At 42.5% G+C, this 18087-nt stretch overlaps 1 protein-coding gene across 1 annotated transcript; it reads left to right on the forward strand.

The window, feature by feature from the left end:
• Positions 1-6858: 6858 nt before the first annotated feature.
• lmo1 (LIM domain only 1) lies at positions 6859-17425 on the forward strand. The gene is made up of 3 exons (XM_076156037.1): positions 6859-7070; positions 15108-15233; positions 17139-17425. Exons 1-3 carry the CDS (start codon positions 6865-6867, stop codon positions 17242-17244), a joined length of 438 nt encoding a protein of 145 aa, XP_076012152.1. The 5' UTR covers positions 6859-6864; the 3' UTR covers positions 17245-17425.
• The last annotated feature ends 662 nt before the right edge of the window (positions 17426-18087 follow it).

The raw sequence follows: 18087 nt of genomic DNA on the forward strand, positions 1-18087 counted from the left end.
GGATGAAGTCTGGAGCCAAACCACAGTGCATAGTGAGCACCAGGAGCTAACAATGCCTTCTGTAAGCTGCTCTGCCTCCTCAGGAAAGGGCCCAGGGCCCTTCGTGCTGACTTCAAGTGTAAGAAATGCACCTCTGACGTGATGGAAATGACCGTGGGCCGGGAGAAAAGGCAGTCCTGTTCCAGGCTGCTCTGCTGAGACTCCCCATGCCGCGCTTGAAGCTGGGCCAGTGTTATTGCAGCCCTAATGCGGCTGACTCATTTGGAGCGGATCAGGAGTAATTATGGTAGGAAAAGTGGCTGCCGACCGTGGGGGTCAGGACACTTGTAACATGTGAAAAGAGCAATTATTCCAGGAGACAAAACCCTCCCTTATCCCGGGCAGTGCCAGGGTCAATGCAAGGGACGGCTGGGCTCCGTTTCACTGGGGCTTATTAGCCGCGGCAAACTGCAAAGTTTGAGAGAGTGCATCTTGTTAATGAACAGTCCCCTCCTCATCCACACCAGCCCTGTCTGCTCTCTCTCCCACTTACTATGGGTGTTAATTATGTCATAATCATAGCATGCATACAGTCCCTGAGATTACCTCTCACACAGACCCCTGCATTCATGTACAACCATCTGGAAATGTAACATACAGGGCTCTCACATAGAAATATAAGAAAAAGCCTAGTTCATATGAAATGTTATATTGACTTGGGCCCTGTAAGAAACTACAGACTTTGAGTGTGTGTTTTTGTGTGTGTGCGGAAACGTGCACAGGTTTTCTTTCACTCCCAGTGGATTGGAACACAAATCGCACAGGATTCATGTTTCACAGAATCATTGGACTTTATTTTGCTTATCATTCAGAATGCATTCAGCGGTCTGCTTTCAACTGGCATGTGTATCCCAGCTGATATTATTACCAGATGTCTTGTATATAGTCTTGGCAATAGAGAAATGTGTCTACAGGCTCAATTAGAGTAATGATGGATGCTGAATGAAAGAGGCCAATTCCTTCACACAAAGTCAAGACGTCTGCATGAGATCCCTATTAACCTTAGTGACAGACGCTCTGGCCTGGAATGCCGTGGACACAACAGCTACACTGGAGGCTGAAACATAACAGAGTTAAATCAGTCAATGGAGCTGCTAAACTGCAGACTTTGTACAACCAACATGGATTATTATGGTTTATTCCACCGATCCAGAAAAGAAGACATCCTTCCTCACTTAGGATCCAAAAACACCTAAGCATATACATAATAATAGAATAGAATATAATAGAATGGGTTTCTGCAGTCATGGAAAGGCTGGAATTTGAACATTTGTTTTCTTGGCCTGCAAATGTTTTGTAAAATAATGAAATGAAACAGACAGCATCACAATCTTGACTAGTCAAGCTAGAACCCGTATCATTTTGGCCAACCAGCCAGTGACAGTTGCTATGACACATTGTCTTGCAATTCTCTATTCTTGCACGATTACTGATTTTGCTAACGTTTGCTAGACTAGAGCTAGCTGGCAGTGACTCACTGGAGTCAGTGTCACATTGCCAGACAAATGTAGTTTTAATAACTCCTGGCCATCTGCAGACAAATATAAATTATGACTAAAAAAGTTGAGAACAGGATGTGGTGTGTGTGTGTGTGTGTGTATGTGTGTGTTTTGATCTTACGAAGTTTTTTTTACAAGTACATCAAGTTGCACTTAAGGCTTAAGTTTAGTTTACAATGACATATTACCTGTAAAGGTTGTTAATAGAATATACTGTAATATAATATAACAATGATCCATTTTGTCATTTAGCGTTGGTGTGTGTATCATTTGCAGCTGTTTTAAGATTAATGTGTGGTTGATATCGTGTCTTCTGAATGACAAACCACAGATGATGATGATGATGATGATGAGTGCACTTGTCTCAGTTGAATGCAGTCATTTGCTAATGTAGTATATAATTTCTCTGAGCATGTCAGTCTGTATATTTACCACAGCGGTGGCTAGCACACTTATTTGCTGCAGCTGGGAGCAGTAATTACAGGGGCCCCTGAAATGAGGCCCACCCAGGGCCAGCTTTCACCTCCTTCAATGCCTGCCTCCTGCCTCCCTCACCATGTGTCAAGAAGGCTGAGTGATTCCCATCAAGATCCTTTACCTCCCTATGAATTAGGAAAGTCTGTCACACAATGGTGTCAGAGCTTTTAATTGATCGGAAGACTTTTAACAATCACAGAGTCAGATGTAACCGGCTTTTTCCCTTTTTTGCAAGGGTCAGTGCCCATGTAAAGACCCAGGTGGGGAGGAGAGCACGCTGAAATGGCTTCATGGGTGCGACATCATCATAATTGAGTGAATTTAAAGTGGCAGGTTATTTTAGTATTTCCTTACATGCACATTAGCTATGCAAGATAAATGTAGAATCAAGAAATAACATTATGTTTATACTGTGTCACACTGGTTACATTGATGTTTTCCTCAAAAGTATAAAAATATTTGCCAAAACAGTCACAAATCAAAAAGCATGATCACTGCAGTTTTCAATATGTTGAGTAAGTAGCAGAGATCAGAAACGGGGGCCTATACACACGATGGCATAAACAAACTATATGTGTTGTGTTATTACATTCTTGAAAAAAAACAAATTATTCTTTGCACAAAGCATATTTTCAAAATAAACTCCAACATTTTAACAAATAAAGAGTAGTACTACATGAATGTGTGACAGTAAGACAAGGCTAAGTACTACATCTACAAACAGTCTATTACTACTCCAATGTTGTACATTTATACTCAAGTACTAGTCCTGAAATACTATAACAAGCCTCAACTTTTGAGATTTTATTTTCACACTATTTTCCTCAATATTTGGCAGCAGTAGCTGAAGCCAAAGCAACTAATCTTTATGGGATATGCGTGACATGACATCGTGATTCATAGCAAAGCTGTATACTTGTAACAGCACGGTGAAATGTGAGCCATTACTATATGCAGTATATATCGGCGCTCCTGCTCACTTAGAGAAACGGGGCTACAGGCAAATCATCTTTCTCTCTTGTCCAATCTGAGGAAATGTGGGTCTCACCATGTACTGTACTGTATGTAATAATTGCATTGCTCTACTTTCAAATGGCTCCTGAGTGCTCTAAACAGCTTATTTCCCTTGAAAATCTTACATATATCAAAAAGGTTAGCCCATTGATGTGATTTTATGATAGCTGTAAAGATGGAAGTCTAAATGGTGTAACACAGAAATCGGATGCTATCTCTATAATGGAAAATACATGGTCTGACAGACTGCTTGGACTAACAAAATCTCACTGCACATATTTTTTCTAAGATGGTATCTTTAAGCATGTGAATGAGTGGAAGAAGAGGAATGCGACAGACCTTTACATCCACTATTAATGGCAAATTAAATCCTTCCTCGGCAAGGATATTTGGCAAATGCAGTCTTTGTACTCTGAGGGGTAAAATGCGTTTCTTTTTGGAGAATGAACGGCCATGTAGAGCGGTATGCTTTTGATGACATCAAATGACACTGGAAGGTCAGAGGCACTTGTATCTGTTAAATGGATTGGATTAAGTGGAGGCTGCCTGCTCTCATAATGCAGCTTTTCTTTCCAGGAGGTGGCAAGCCTGCGAGGTTCTGCTACTCCACACTTTCACATTGAGCCCAGAGCGGTGACAGGTGCAAGAAAATGTCTCATGGCATTAAGGGAATTGAAAAGACATTTATTTTATACAATCATTTATTTCTGCCACTGCTCTTTGTTTAGGATGTTTGAGCAATGCTTGCTACACTAGTATTACAGCTGTTTTGGTAGAAGACATCAAACGCGTGTTGGCTGTTCCAGGCAGTAGACAGCAGCATGGAGACATCTCTATTGCAGGCAGACCCAGAGGACTAGAATATATACATGAAGAAATGAGTGTCAGAATAAGTGCAAACACACTTCCTGGCTTGCAGTTAGATAGCGGCTCTTGTCACTTTGATGATGCTGAGCAGGGTTTTGAACTGTGTGCGTTCAGTCAGGGAGGTGAGCGGCGTACCACTATTCCAGCATAAGTTAAGCTCTGGCCTTTGCAAACGGGATGTAAAACAAACACGTGGTGTGTTTAAGGAGAATGTGGCATGTGGTGGTCTCAACCAATTATGAGAAGTTCTCTGGAGGTGGAAGAACGACCTTTTTGTATAATTAGTTCTCTTATTTAAAGCAAAGATTTTGAGTAGAATAACTAATTACGTGTCATAAAAGGCAAATTAAAGATTTTTGTGATCCCCGAGGGGAATCACAGCAACTACTTTCTTTTATTTTGCACATGCTCTCACATTTACACACACACACACACACGTAGGCATTTTCTCTCTCCTCATTAAGACTGTTTTTAGTTCTGTAAAAGCCTGTCAGGCGAGCGCTGTTGGCATACCTGCAGAGAGCTCCCCTAACAAGCCATGAAATGCAGGTAGAGGAGTCCGCCCTTCGCCACCGTGGCTTGAATTTGAAGCTTTTTAGCTTCATTTACACTGAACATTGGTATTTATAGCAGGTTTTGTGATCCTAATGTGCCCGCTTCAAGGGGCCTGTTTTGGGGAGGGAGGAGGTGAGGGAGCTTGAGGGCAGGCAGAACACTAATTGATGGCTCCCATCACCAGCACTGGACCAATTAGCCTCTCCTTTCCACTTCTGATAAAGAAATAAGACGGCTCAACACCACCGGAGCACTTACTGACATATAAACCAAAGCCATAAATTTGACTAACAAGCTCTCCTATTTCTCTACCCTCTCTTTTAAAAGGGGAAATGCTAATTGTATTACATTCATAGCATTATGGATGTGTGGATGGCCAAAAATTGCAGAGCAAATCTGGATCCAATAAGGTACTTTGCGAGTCCATCTGTGCGCGCAGATATGTGTGTTAGAGAGACAGACAGAGTGAAAATGTGCTTCGCTATTCTAAAGGAATCCTTTGAAAAGTGGTGTAAGGTTTATCTGAAAAGAACAAACCTGACAGGTTTACCAGAGAAATATAGTGGAAAGAGTGAAGCAGTCCAGTGCAGCAGAGGCTCGGCTTTAAACACTAAGTTTACACCCAAATGTAACTGTGCAATGACACACAACATTACACAGCTACACAACACACTGTACCTATTTACATCAGCTGTGCAAATCAGATCAAAGGTTTGTCATGTTGGTAAGTGACTACACAATTAGTCAATTCTTTGTGTGGATAAAGTAGCGTGACCTTCAATGGTCCTGAAAGTAATAAATATGATGTAACTTAGCCTCAGACTCAAGTTAACATGTGTCCAGTCATTGCTCTTTGAGGATATGAAAGCAAAGAGACGACATTCACTCCCTTCTCCTCACTCGTGAGTGTGGAAAACAAGCTGAAGCCTGATTATCAGACCCTGTTTGTCATTTATTTGACACAGCAGACACGTGTTGAGAGATTGATATGGTTGCTCGTCTTTACTGGGACAAAGAGTAGAAAATATGATACAATACATGAAAACTCCAGTGACTATGACATTAATATTGGATATGAGTGTAACAGGTTTATCGGTCAACTATTCTAGTTTTCATTCCAAAGAAATCAGCAAACACAGGAATCCTTAAATCATACTGGCAACAACCATAAACAGGCACAACCCTAAGCACATCTGTCTGTAAGTATAACAATGAAACAAAGGCCGTAGCACCTTGTAAAGTCTATAAACAGGAAGTTTAGGTTCCATGGGATTTGATAGAAATGAACTGGTACTAAACACTGACCTGAGCCCCTGTGATGCAGATGGTGTCCAATTATTTTTCCTTTTTTTAGAGAGAGAGCGAGAAATGTGTTTTGAAAGTGGAATGGCAAGTGGCGTCCACTGTGTGTTCTTTTAGACGGATCAATAGCTCAGTGTGTGAGAGTGTCTTAAGAGCTGTTGTCTTGTGCTTTCAGCTGTGGCAGACCTGTTAGTGCTACAGAGGGGAGCTGAGCGCCCCTGCCTCTGCTACCAGCAGTGGCCTGAGGGGGGCTTTTAGTCCAAACACAAATGTCAACCACACATAGACTATTAGTGTTTAGTGCAGTTATTAAATGGACTTTATTTGTCCTTTAGGAGGCTAAAAGGCGCACTTAAAGGGGACCTGCGTGACAGCAGGGCAATTTGTGAGTTTGGTAACTTAGGCTCGCTTGTTGCAGACACGTGAGTACAGATAGGTGTAGAAAGAGGGAAGGCTGTAATGCTGCCAGTACGGAACAGTGTGTGTGTGTGTGTGTGGGGGTGTGTGTGTGTGTTAGTTTGTGGTTTTGTCTCCGTATGCGTGTGTGTATGAGTGCAGGCTAAAAGGCACTTAGGCCATAACATATCTCACTGGGGTCTGGGAGCAATGTTTTTGTGGTCAGAGGCTTTTTTAAAGGTTAATGTTAATCTATACCAAACTAAGCCCCATGAGGAGCTTTTACAGCTGTGGACAGTTGAGTGAAATGGGCTTTGATGAAATGGTAGGTAACTAACATACTATACAGCAGGCTGTAAATACCACAGTAAGCTAAATAAACATGCTGGTTTTAACCCTCAGAAAACACAAGACATGGCCTTTCTTCTGCAGCCTGCTGCTCGGGATCGTGTAACATTTGTATTACAACATGTTCTGCTGGAACAAGGAAGTCAGGTTTGTGGTCCAATGTGACCCGTGTGCCTATCTACATGGAAGACTGTTTTCTTTAATGCATATGAAGCAGGGTAGGCAGTGTGCTGTGGCCACGCGAGGCCGAGCCTCGACGCCTGGAGAAGCAGCCAGCTTATCAAAAAGAGAACATGAAAAGTCACTCGTGTTCCAGGGCCGTAAATCACGCATGGCTGTTTGTCTCCTTATCACTACAGGTGTGCCAATGCTCTCCGTCCAGCCCAAAGGGAAACAGAAGGGGTGTGCTGGCTGTAATCGGAAGATTAAAGACCGCTACCTGCTCAAGGCCCTGGACAAATACTGGCATGAGGACTGTCTCAAATGTGCCTGCTGTGACTGCCGCCTGGGGGAGGTGGGCTCCACCCTCTACACGAAAGCCAACCTCATCCTCTGTCGCAGGGACTACCTGAGGTAAGAACGACCTCTGTACACTCCCAACCCGCACAACAGGATCGTAAAGGTGTTTCGCCGGCTGATTTATATTTGCTGGCTTGTCAATGTTTACGTTTCAGGTCGTGCGTCTCAGATTCGTCTGCGTGTGTGTGTGTGCGTGTGTGTGTGTTCATTCTCATTATCCTCCGTTAGTCCTGTCAAAACTGTTATATTTTTGTGCAATATTTTCTTTGTTTATAATGTTTGCGTCATTATTCTGTCTTTTGCCGTGTGTTTACACGAGCGCAGAACACCCGGAATCTCATTTTCAGCCGAGCTGTAAGCTGTGGGAAACCTCCAGGCAGGCTTGTTCCTGGGCTCCATCCCCCTCCCTTCACTTCCCTCTACCATCTGCTTGTTAAATTAAACATGATCATTTCCTGGGCGTTAAGTCACATTCCCAATGAGATTCGACCATTTATTTTAGAGGGAATCCCCCCGAGGCCAACTTAGGGATGCCACTACCCTAAGACCCCCTCCCCTAATATTCCCTGCCATGCACTTCCCTTCCCCTGTTCCATTCTCTGTTCTCCTCTTCCCCTTCTGCTCACTTGTAACTTCCAGTTTACTGCTACCCCCCCCCCCCCCCCCCCCCCCCCTCCTCGTTTGGGTCTTCAACTATGATCAGAGGATCTTATTTATTTATTCTAATTTCCTAAAGGGAGTGAGAGCAGTTATCGTTCCAATTCACTTTGAAAATTAAAAGTATAGAGAACTTGAATCATCTCCATCCTCTTCCTTCCTCGCCCATGTATCTCCATGACAATTCACTTACATCTTAGCTCTTCCTCTGACCTGGATGGAGCCTGCAGTCCACTTGAGAGGCGCTTAGTGACTTTGTGTTGAAATAGACCATTACCATCCATCACCTCCCACCCAGAGTTAATGCTTTTAAGATGCAGTGAGAGGTCCACTAAGAACCCATGGTGCCCCCGGAAGGGGCAGATGGTGCCGATGAGGTAATAATAAATGGGCGTATGACCAAGAGAAGGCAAAAATGATGAAGCTTGGAGTTGTACTTGGCAAAATAGATCTGCTGAAAGGAGCACAGCCTCAACCACAGAGTTATAAGAGCCTAAGTGGAAAAAGTGAAAATGAAAATGATTTCTCCAAGATGAGATTAGAAGCAGAATGACATCAAATCAAGGGTTAGAAATCCTAAAATACAGATAAATGAAGGAGAGGAGAAGAGAGAGCTTTCTGTGTTTCTCTTCTCCCTGATTGCTTAATGAAATCCATCCCCCTCGTCTGCTCTTCAGCCTGCGACAAATGCGGAACACTTAATGGATAGAGATGCTTGAGATGAATTCTATTATGGAACAAATTAAAAACCTCGCCTTGCGTACAGAAAGGAAGCCGTTTTAAAGAATAGACTTTTAGAAAGGCGGTGATGCTGTGAGTCTCCATTCTGTGTCAGCTTTCTCTCCATGCCTTGTTTTGTGGAGTAAGATGACTCCCGCAGTAATATGAAGTTAAACCTGTGCTCTGCATTAGCCTACCGCACTTCATTAAAGACGAGTGGGTGGATACACACACACACACGCACACACACTCACACACTTTGGGGTTTGGAACCCTGCCTTATTTGCATTAATTATTATAGGAGCTCCATCTGTGTTCGCCCATCTTCACCCTTTCCCTTATGTTCACATTAATGCACACAGACACCCGTGTCCTATCCTGCCCCCCCAAACACCGCACCCATGGAAAGATTTAGAGGATTTTTAGTGTCCTTGACATTCTCTGTCCTCTAATGGTTAAGAGTTTTTAATATTTCCTTCATCATAAATGAGAATAATATATTAATTAGCCATTTCATTTATGTCCTGGGAGCAGAGAGCTATGACTTCAGCCCAGATTTGACAAGCTAGTCATGGTTTTGATCACAGGGACCTCAAGCCTGAAATAATCCTCAATTTCATTTATTAGAGGGGACATAATAGTCAACCACGTATCAAAATGGCGTATAATTAACTGTAAGAGGAAGACATTTTTCAGATAACGAACACATTATGCGCAAACTAGTGAAGTAGCAAAAAGAGAGGGAGGACGATAGCTCCACCTGAATGTGTTTCTAATGCGTCTCCTCTTTCCTCACTATTTAAACAGTTGCTGTCTTCTTTTTTGAACAGCTACACTTCTCCTCTGTGCACATTTTGAAGATCTGAACGGAAAGGTTTACACTTTCAAAAAGACAACTGTTGGGGAAGGTCAAAACATGCAGCGCATGCATTAACAGCTTCCCTCTTTATGAAGTCTGACAAACGCTGCGCTGATAGTCTCAGAGAGCTCAGAGCAGGTAGGAAACTTCAAGAGCCGCAGCCCAAACAGAGGGAAGCAATAAAGAGAGGCAGAGGAGGCACTGCAGGAGCGTTAAGGGTTTGAAGTTCGCAAAGCAGCAACCTGAAAGAACCAGAGAAGGCACTCTTTTTCTCTAAAGATCTATTGTAATAACTCAATAACACAGGAAGGAGAACTCAGCTTTGTTCGCCGGCCAATTCTGCTTCAAGAAGCGACGAGTGGAAAAATATAAAGTTTATGTACAGCACATAAACCTAAAATTTGACCAACTGAACAAGAGCTCCTTTGTGGAAAACAATGTACGGTGGGTCTCTGCAGGGATTTGAGATGAGGTGGGGTTAAACCTTGGTTTGATTGAGTGCCATGAAGCATGACGGAGGTGTCACATGACGAGGGGTAATTGACTATTGACTACTGTGATTACTTTCAGAACGAGCCTAAACAAACTTGACTGAAATATAAAATTAAGACATAAATTGCATTGTAAGTCCATCCATCCTCCATACCCACTGGAGGCTTACCCAGCATGCATCAGGCCAGGCCACCGCTCTACCACAGAGCTCACACACAATTTAGTTTATTTATTATTATGTAATATTTGCTTTATTTACTTAAATTTAGAATTAAAATGCAACCTCAGTGGCTCCTTGCATGTTTCCTGTGTGTGTGGACTCAGATACACCTTGCATTAATATGCATTTTCAAAATAAAGCTCACAGGTTAATGCAGGGTGAAAATGAAGCCATCGAGAGAAACACATTCACACCCTTGAGCAATTTAGAGTTACGAGTTCACCTGAAGTGTACAAAGCAAATGACAGGGAGACGAGCTTCTGTCTTGCAGTTTGCCCAAGGCTCAATCTGCATGTCTAAAACTTTTGGAGGAATCTAACAAAAAACAAGGAGGGAACATGCAAACAAGGCCCCAGTCAGATTGTAACCTTGTGGAAGCCACTAAGCCGCTGTGTCGCCTCCAAAAGAAACGCTGCCTTCATTTTCAAACAAAGCAAGCATGTAAGGGGATCTTGGTAATAATAATAATGTCTATTGATCCTGTTCTTTAAAAGCTAAAATCCTGATGAGGGATTCAGTATTTGGTAGATATAAAATAACTGTTGGAGCCTGCATGTCCAAAAATTAAAAGAGTACAATAACAGCATAATTGACGTAAATACTATGAGGAAAATGATATAGGTACTATGGAAGGGGTCAGATCATATTTGTGCCCCTTTCACCCAATACCCATGCCTGCTTTCACTTTATACCGAATTACACTGTTGGGTAATCCATGCCAGAATGTCTCACAGGTTGTGGGGGAGCGATCCAAATGAGCACTTCTAACCCTCTAATCCATCTAAATTAACCACAGAAGCGACTATTTTAAAAACCTCAATGTTGTTCTTCGAAGCCTGCTGCAGTAATGACGTCTGTATGCTCGGTGTGTGTGTGTGATGATCGCCGCTCCTATTTCCAGGAAACTCAACATTCGTTTTAGTTGGAACCAAATTTGTGTTGAAGTAATTTTTTTTCACTTTCCTTTTAAGAATATTGATTTATTTAATCCAAATTGACCAGGGAAATTGAAGTGCATGAACCGCTGCACCCTTACAATACAGGACAAGTGTCAGAACAATGAGTCAGGGTTTTGCAGAAAATAGTCCATTCAAACAGTAATTCTATTCTAATTAAGAAGAATGGAATGATTTGCATATGTCATCCCCATCTTGTGTTCTTTGGAGGTTCCAGTGCGGTGAAGCGTGTCGTGTAAAGACTTTAGGTTCCTTCATACAAGGCGCATCTGTATGTGTGAAAATGTATTTAAACGTGTACAGTTTCTTGTGAAGGTCGTCATTTCGGAATCATCAGAAAATATAAATTCATCACCGCTTGCTTGGCCACAATAATTTAAAGTTAATGACTTAAATCAGATTTTCTACATTGAAGAGAAGCAATGTAGTGGTGCCAAATACTTTAGCTCTAAAATGCTCATAGAAAAACATACAATAAAACAAGCAGTTTAAGGTTCCTTTGCAGATTTGCAGTGTTTTGCTTGGACACTATGCAGCTCATTAACAGGAGGCTTTTCATTGGCTGAGACACGCCTTACAACAACACGCCCGCCATGGGACACCGTGTGCTGATTTACACAGAAACCATACACACCAGCTTCAGTGCTGTTGGCTTTGTGTTGTTGGCTTTCATGAATCACATCCATTTATGACCGCAATATGTTCCATGATGTCCGCTGACATCAAAGCCCCTGACCATTATGTTGTCCTATTTATCATGTGAGGTGTGAAACAAGACTTAGCGCTGATATCAGTTACTTCATTGCTCCTCTACAGCTGTGACACATGATAGCGTTGCAGTGGTGCAGCAGATGAGTGATTGTAATATGTTTGAACCTGCTGTAATCTCCTCTTAGCACAAGGAGACAATTAAGCCTCATATTCAAGCCATATTATAACTGAGTCCACACCAGAGTTTGACCTTTTATTACATTGGATCTCTTCTATTTGGTTCAGTCGGTTTCACATTTAAAGGGTGCGCACCAAAGCATGACGTGTTTGATGTGGGTATCATCTGATTGGTCAGGCCTATGAGCTCTCCCATTACCAAAATATTCCTCTAGCTCGCTGCGTTGGGATTTTGGCTCAAACTTCCAATTTTCTGAAGCGCTTTGCAGTCTTCAATATCATTTATAAGCTTTTGAACTCTAAAGTGGCTTTGTTCAGCAGTTCTCTCAAATCCTTTTTCACTCAAGTGTCACTTTGGTGGTCAATAGGAAAAATGTCTTCTCACCTACAGCAGATCGTACCACCCATTTTTAGCAGAAAAGGATCAAACTATCGAAAAAGGTTTGGTTCACAGGCACTAAACAAGGTAGGTGGAAAAGCATGGCGACATCATCAAATGTGAACGAAAGAACTGAGCGAGCGCTGCACAGCCGTAGGTTTGATATCGAGTCAGGGAGTCCTCCTCCTCCTCAAGTTCTATCAGTGACAAATTTCTGCTTGCGACAGTAAATCACCAAAGATCTGCAGCCGAGAGGAAACCTGAGGCATCTCAGCATTGTCTCAGTTTGATTGAAGCACATAGATAAGAAATCAAGTCCGCATTGGATGAAGAAGGTTGGTTAAAGATGTGAAGATCCTCTTGCAATCAGGGAGATTTAGAAGGCCAAGCAGCAGTTATGAGAAGAAGGAGAAGCTGGGGGGAGATTCCTTTTGTCTCCGTGTTTAGTTTGCGTTTCATTTCACAGACAGATGTCGAGGTGATTTAATAGTACAAACTGCGGCTAAACCAATTATTGTGGATTTTAGGATCCTGTACTCCCACAACTTGCATTTCCTGCTCTTTGAAAACACGTTGAAGCACGGTTTGCTCATCTAGTGAGGAGGACAGAGCACAAGGCAGCCTTCAGTGCCAGAAAAGGAAATGAAAAATCAGAGAAAATGCAAAACAATGCAAACAAGCTGCTAGTTATGTTCCAGACGTTTCAAAAATATGTTTGTATTTTGCTGTAAATCAATCAATAAATAAACCAATTTCAAGCTTGACGTTTCCATTATTGATTTTTTTCCTCTTGATTTTTTTCCCATTTTTAATAAAGTCCAGAAAAGTCCAGAAATACTCAGCAGTAGGCGTTCAAGACGTACGGGTCAAGTGTGCAGCGACAGTGAGGCGTGTGCTGCATTGTGCCTTCTGTTTGTGTTTGAATGCCTGGTTGGGGTGTTTAACAGCTCTGCATAGGTCAGCAGCTGTGAACAATTATGTGCTTCATAATTAATTATTATGCCCAGGCAGCATTTGAGGCATAGTTCTGCAGAGGAGAGCTGAAAGGTGTAAAGTAGCGTCTGTTGCACTCTGCTTTGCTAAAGGTGGAGTTTTAGAGTGGGCGGCGTGTTTTACAGCCGTTATGTATCCGGTGAGCTCGATGCTTGGAGACACTAAGAGACGGGTAAGAATAACCCCACGATCTGGCCCAGGAAAAGACATCCTGACCCCCTGATCACACCTCACCAAAGCTCCGGTTTCCTGCAGCACTTTCAGCCACTTGATGAACCTTTGTTATCATGACAGTCAACTTGATCAGGCTGAGGAGGAAGGAGGCAGACAGCAAGACGCCGGTTTGTTGTATAAGAGAAGAGAAATTCAACTTCTGCCAACACTCCTGTTTACAAGCACACAATATATAATGTGTTTGTGCTTTGATTAAGGCAAAAATGTGACTCAGACATACACAAGGATGGCATTAATTTGACTATGGTTTGTTAAATATACATGAATATACTTACAGCATGAGGAGAGTCAGCTCAGGGAAGAAATCCACCGTAGAACTAATGTTTATCAACAAATTGCAAATAAGAGCCCTCATTATGAAATATACTTTCATATACCATCATATATTATTGTCTAGATTGTGCATGTTTGAGCCTCAGTTCTTGTACTTTGGCCACGCACATGAAGGCGAGGAACCAGCTGATCTCCGATGGAAACAATCAGTTTCTGGACCATTTTTAGATCAATACTGATGATTGGAAAATGAAAGAACAAATCACTCTGTTACAAATGGGCCTGTGAGTGGACCGGCCGGCTCACACAGACCCTGTGGGTGTCAGATTCTCCTGTACAGGGGGGGGGGGACTCTTCTTACTCCAGCAGCTGTAGCAGTGTCTCTGGTTAACACCCTGTGAATTTCTCATGGAACTTAACAGCCTCTCTGCCTGGGTCTCCGTCTCTCAAACTCCTCGGGACAGTGGCCCCTGATAAGAGGCAGGGCCGCTGGTGGACGTCTTCTAATAACAAGGTGAAAGAATCAGAAAGGGAACAGCCACAAACGAAGCCCAATATCAACATTGTGACACTTTCTGGTTGAGCTCTACGAGTTTTGGGGGAAAGTGTCGGGATCGGCTTATCCCTGCATGCAAAGCTGTGAAACGGACCTTTTCCTCCTGAAGAATATATAAATCTGTGTGCTGCAGAATCCCAAAATTAAACACCAGGGCAGACACTTGGAAAATGAAAATGTAAATCTGACTTTGTAAAGAGTTTGAAGTAGAAGAAGATCCACCAGCGACTCTGTGCTCTGATGATTGTGACCTTCATCGTTTGACTCCTCTCTCATAAACAAGCAGCAGCAAGGTTTCTGTTGGATTTTGTTGCCGGTGAAACGTTTAACGGTTAAATAGTCCTTTAGTTTTCTCTCTCACACCTCCTTCCTCTCACTCGTGCAAAAAGATTGAATGTGAATCCTTGTAACAAAAATCTTTTGAACTTTTGACTACATTTAGAAAGGAGCCTCTTGTGTAAAGCCCAGCTGGCATTGGATGCAGCTCCACTCATTAGGTATTTTAGTTCTCAACAAGAAACATTTCCAATGCTTTGCCTCAGACTTGTTTTCATTGCTTTTCATTGCTTTTGCAGTGTATGAAGGGAAAAGTCTTTGAAGAAGAAGATTAAAACCATGTGATCACTTTAATTAGATCATTAGCCAAGAATTAAGATCTGTGTTTGCAAGTCTCATTAGCAAAAACACCAAATGGCTGCCAGGAAACATTTGTGAATATATCCACTCTACTCACAGTTCAGCCTGTTTTTCCTTTTGCTTTTCAGTATTTTTGTGTGGTTCCTGCCTTCATTACTTATTGTTTGCGCTCCTATTGCATCAAGGTAAAGAGACGGTGGGTTAATCTCCATGCTGTCTGTCTTTCAGGCTCTTCGGTACAACGGGGAACTGTGCAGCCTGCAGTAAACTGATCCCAGCCTTTGAAATGGTGATGAGAGCCAGAGATAACGTTTACCACTTGGACTGTTTCGCTTGTCAGCTTTGTAACCAGAGGTAAGAATAGAGACGATAACAGCACAACAACATTGTATTGTATATAAAGTGGCTATTATCTTAAATATTAAAAGTTGTTACAGAAATACAGATTCAGCTTGAATACATTTTGTTGGGTGAAGAGAACTCAGAGCTCATACCTCCATCCAGGCCGAACAATCCTAGATAAAAATGATCTTGCTCTAATAACGTATCGTCCTTAAGAGAGGGAAACTAGAGGTCTAAGTCTGTTCACACCAACACAATTAAAAGCAGCATGTTCTCCTGCGTCCTATAATAACAATGCACCACATGATCAAAGATAGCAGGAGAACGCTCGGGTATGAGGTAAGTGAACACAATATGACCTGAAGACAACATCATGAAGGCCTGACCTGATTAGAGTGAATAGGATTTGGACCTGAGCCCATTCAGGTCTGAGGTCAGGAACACGTGAAGACAAAAACAACTGCAACCAGAACAATAAAGCAATAAGGCTGAGTTGATTGAGTCATAGAGTTTCATATTTATGCAAATATACACAGCACCGCATCTATTTGTGGATCTATTATTGGATAATCTGCGTGGCTCAGGATGGTAGAGCGGTCGTCTTGGAATAGAAAACCTGCCCAAGTGTTGTTGAGCCAAACGCTGAACCCCTAACTGCTCCTGATGTGCAGGTTGGCTCCTTGCATCAGTGTATGAATGTACGGGTGAATGTAAGGTCATTCTAAAGCACTCTGGATAAAAGCACTGTACAAGTTATTGTATAACCATGGATAGCCATAGTAATAATCATATACCTGATATATACGGCGGATATATATTGTCCCAACAGACGAGGAAGTCATTTGCGGGGGAAATTATATTATTTGTAGTGTATGTTGTATGAGTAATAAGCCATTGATACTGGAGGGGGGAAGCTACACAGAAGGCAGCGGCGTGTTACTGCAAAGGGGTGAAATGGCGTTTCCCCAGTGACGGCAACCATTATAAAATTGGAGAGAGCACAAAGCCCCATATGTTATCATATGATACACATTGAATATGACATACCCAAATATTGCCTTTTCCCATTAATATACTGTCAGTAATAGCACCTCTCCGATGGAAGCGCCTCCTCTGCATGCTTGTCAGGGGTGCTGTGACCCTGTTCCTCCACACAGCACAAGCCCATTAACCTTCTGCAGGCCACATTCAGTTACCATAGTGAACACCTGCTGTAAGGGAATTATGACTGCAGTCCCTCTTCTCAGCTGGCAGACATGAAGCCCGGGTCTCATCTGGCACTGTACTACGGCGGCTGTGTGACTCAAACGACTGGCATGTGGTAAAGTCACACACTATGCTTAGCTGCTATATTCTTATCTTCACTCCCCTTTAGTCACATTATGGAGCTGTCACACACATGTCACACAAACAAACAACAGCACACAGAACATCAGTAGGCTGGGCCGCTATGTGTTATTTTCCCTCTTCAGTTGAGTCGGAGACTTTAGCGGGTAAACAGTCTTCACACTGGCACCAAACTGGCGTGTGAAAAGCTCACCCTGTGGCTGAGTTTCCTTGGAAACACTTACTGTGCCAGCGCCTTTTTGCCAGGGCTGAGAGAGTTGGCCTGCCTTGGCTGGGTGCCAGGTTTGCCTCTATGGTCTGAAATCAAAGGGTTCTAACTTAGTTCATTTGAAGCTGCACGTTTATGAGCCTCAAAACCAGCTTTGAGTCTGAGGCTCAGAGATCATCAGGTAAAAGAGGCACAGAGAGACACATTTTTGTAGTCAAAGAAAATGAGCTGCGATGCAACGTTTCCACAGTCAGATCAGAGCCCTGCGCTCACTATCAGCCCGTCCGCACAACTCAACAATAATGGCCTGTGTGTGTGTTAACAATGCTTGTGCCTCTCTGTTTGTTTTTCTCTGCCTGCAGGTTTTGCGTGGGGGACAAGTTTTTCCTTAAAAACAACATGATTTTGTGTCAAATGGACTATGAGGAGGGCCAGCTGAACGGGAGCTTTGAGACACAGGTCCAATAGTTGGACCTGACGGCAGCAACAATCGCCTCCACACTCACAACACAAGACGGATGTTCTGCTGCACTTGGAAAGAAAGACAAGCGTCTGTCTGCTTGCCTGCAATACTTTTTAAGACCCCTTTATCAGTCCCTAAGGACTCTGTTGTAAATGTTGAAGTTTTTGCCCCTCCCACACCCCAACACTGAGCAGTTACAAGTTTCGATGTACAGTTGTGCCTGCTTAGCTGAGCACTGTATTGCTTGTATGTTTTGTGAAATTTGTTTGAGGTTTGTTTTATTCTCCTTTTCCTTTGAGAAATGGTTAATTGGAGGGTATGTACAGTCTGTTTTCTCTGTATATATAAACTGGAACATTTATTTTATGAAATGTAATGCAATTTTATTACTAGTGTGAATTAAAGATTCTTAAATGTTCAGATTGAGTTTTCCTCTCTTGCACCAAAACCAAAGTTGTTGTTGTTGTTGGAGGAGGAGGAAGAGGAGGTTGGCCCGTGTGTTAGTATGTAATTATGTCTTCAAAACGTCTGTGCTGTAAAAGAGCCTTGCAAGGGAAAACACTATATTTGAAGTTCTTAAAACATTGATGGAGCAACAAGTTTTATTACATTTTACAGAGAGCTGATGGAATTAGAAATGCTGTTGAAAATGAACTAAATGAGATTTTATTTGGAATAAAAGAATGCTTCTCCAAACCGTGTTGTTGTGAACGTGCAGGTGTCATCAAAGCCAGCGAGTTAAGCTGAGCTGCTCTGTGATTCATGCTTTGCTAATTGCCATCTGATTATGAGGGGGAATTGGCCTGGAAATGAAATGCAACAGCAAATAAATTAGAGAGAAAATAAAT

The sequence above is a fragment of the Genypterus blacodes genome, unplaced genomic scaffold, assembly GCF_046128005.1.
Source record: "Genypterus blacodes isolate CSIRO-AG114 ecotype Tasmania unplaced genomic scaffold, CSIRO-AGI_Gbla_v1 ptg000067l_1, whole genome shotgun sequence".
NCBI lineage: Eukaryota > Metazoa > Chordata > Actinopteri > Ophidiiformes > Ophidiidae > Genypterus > Genypterus blacodes.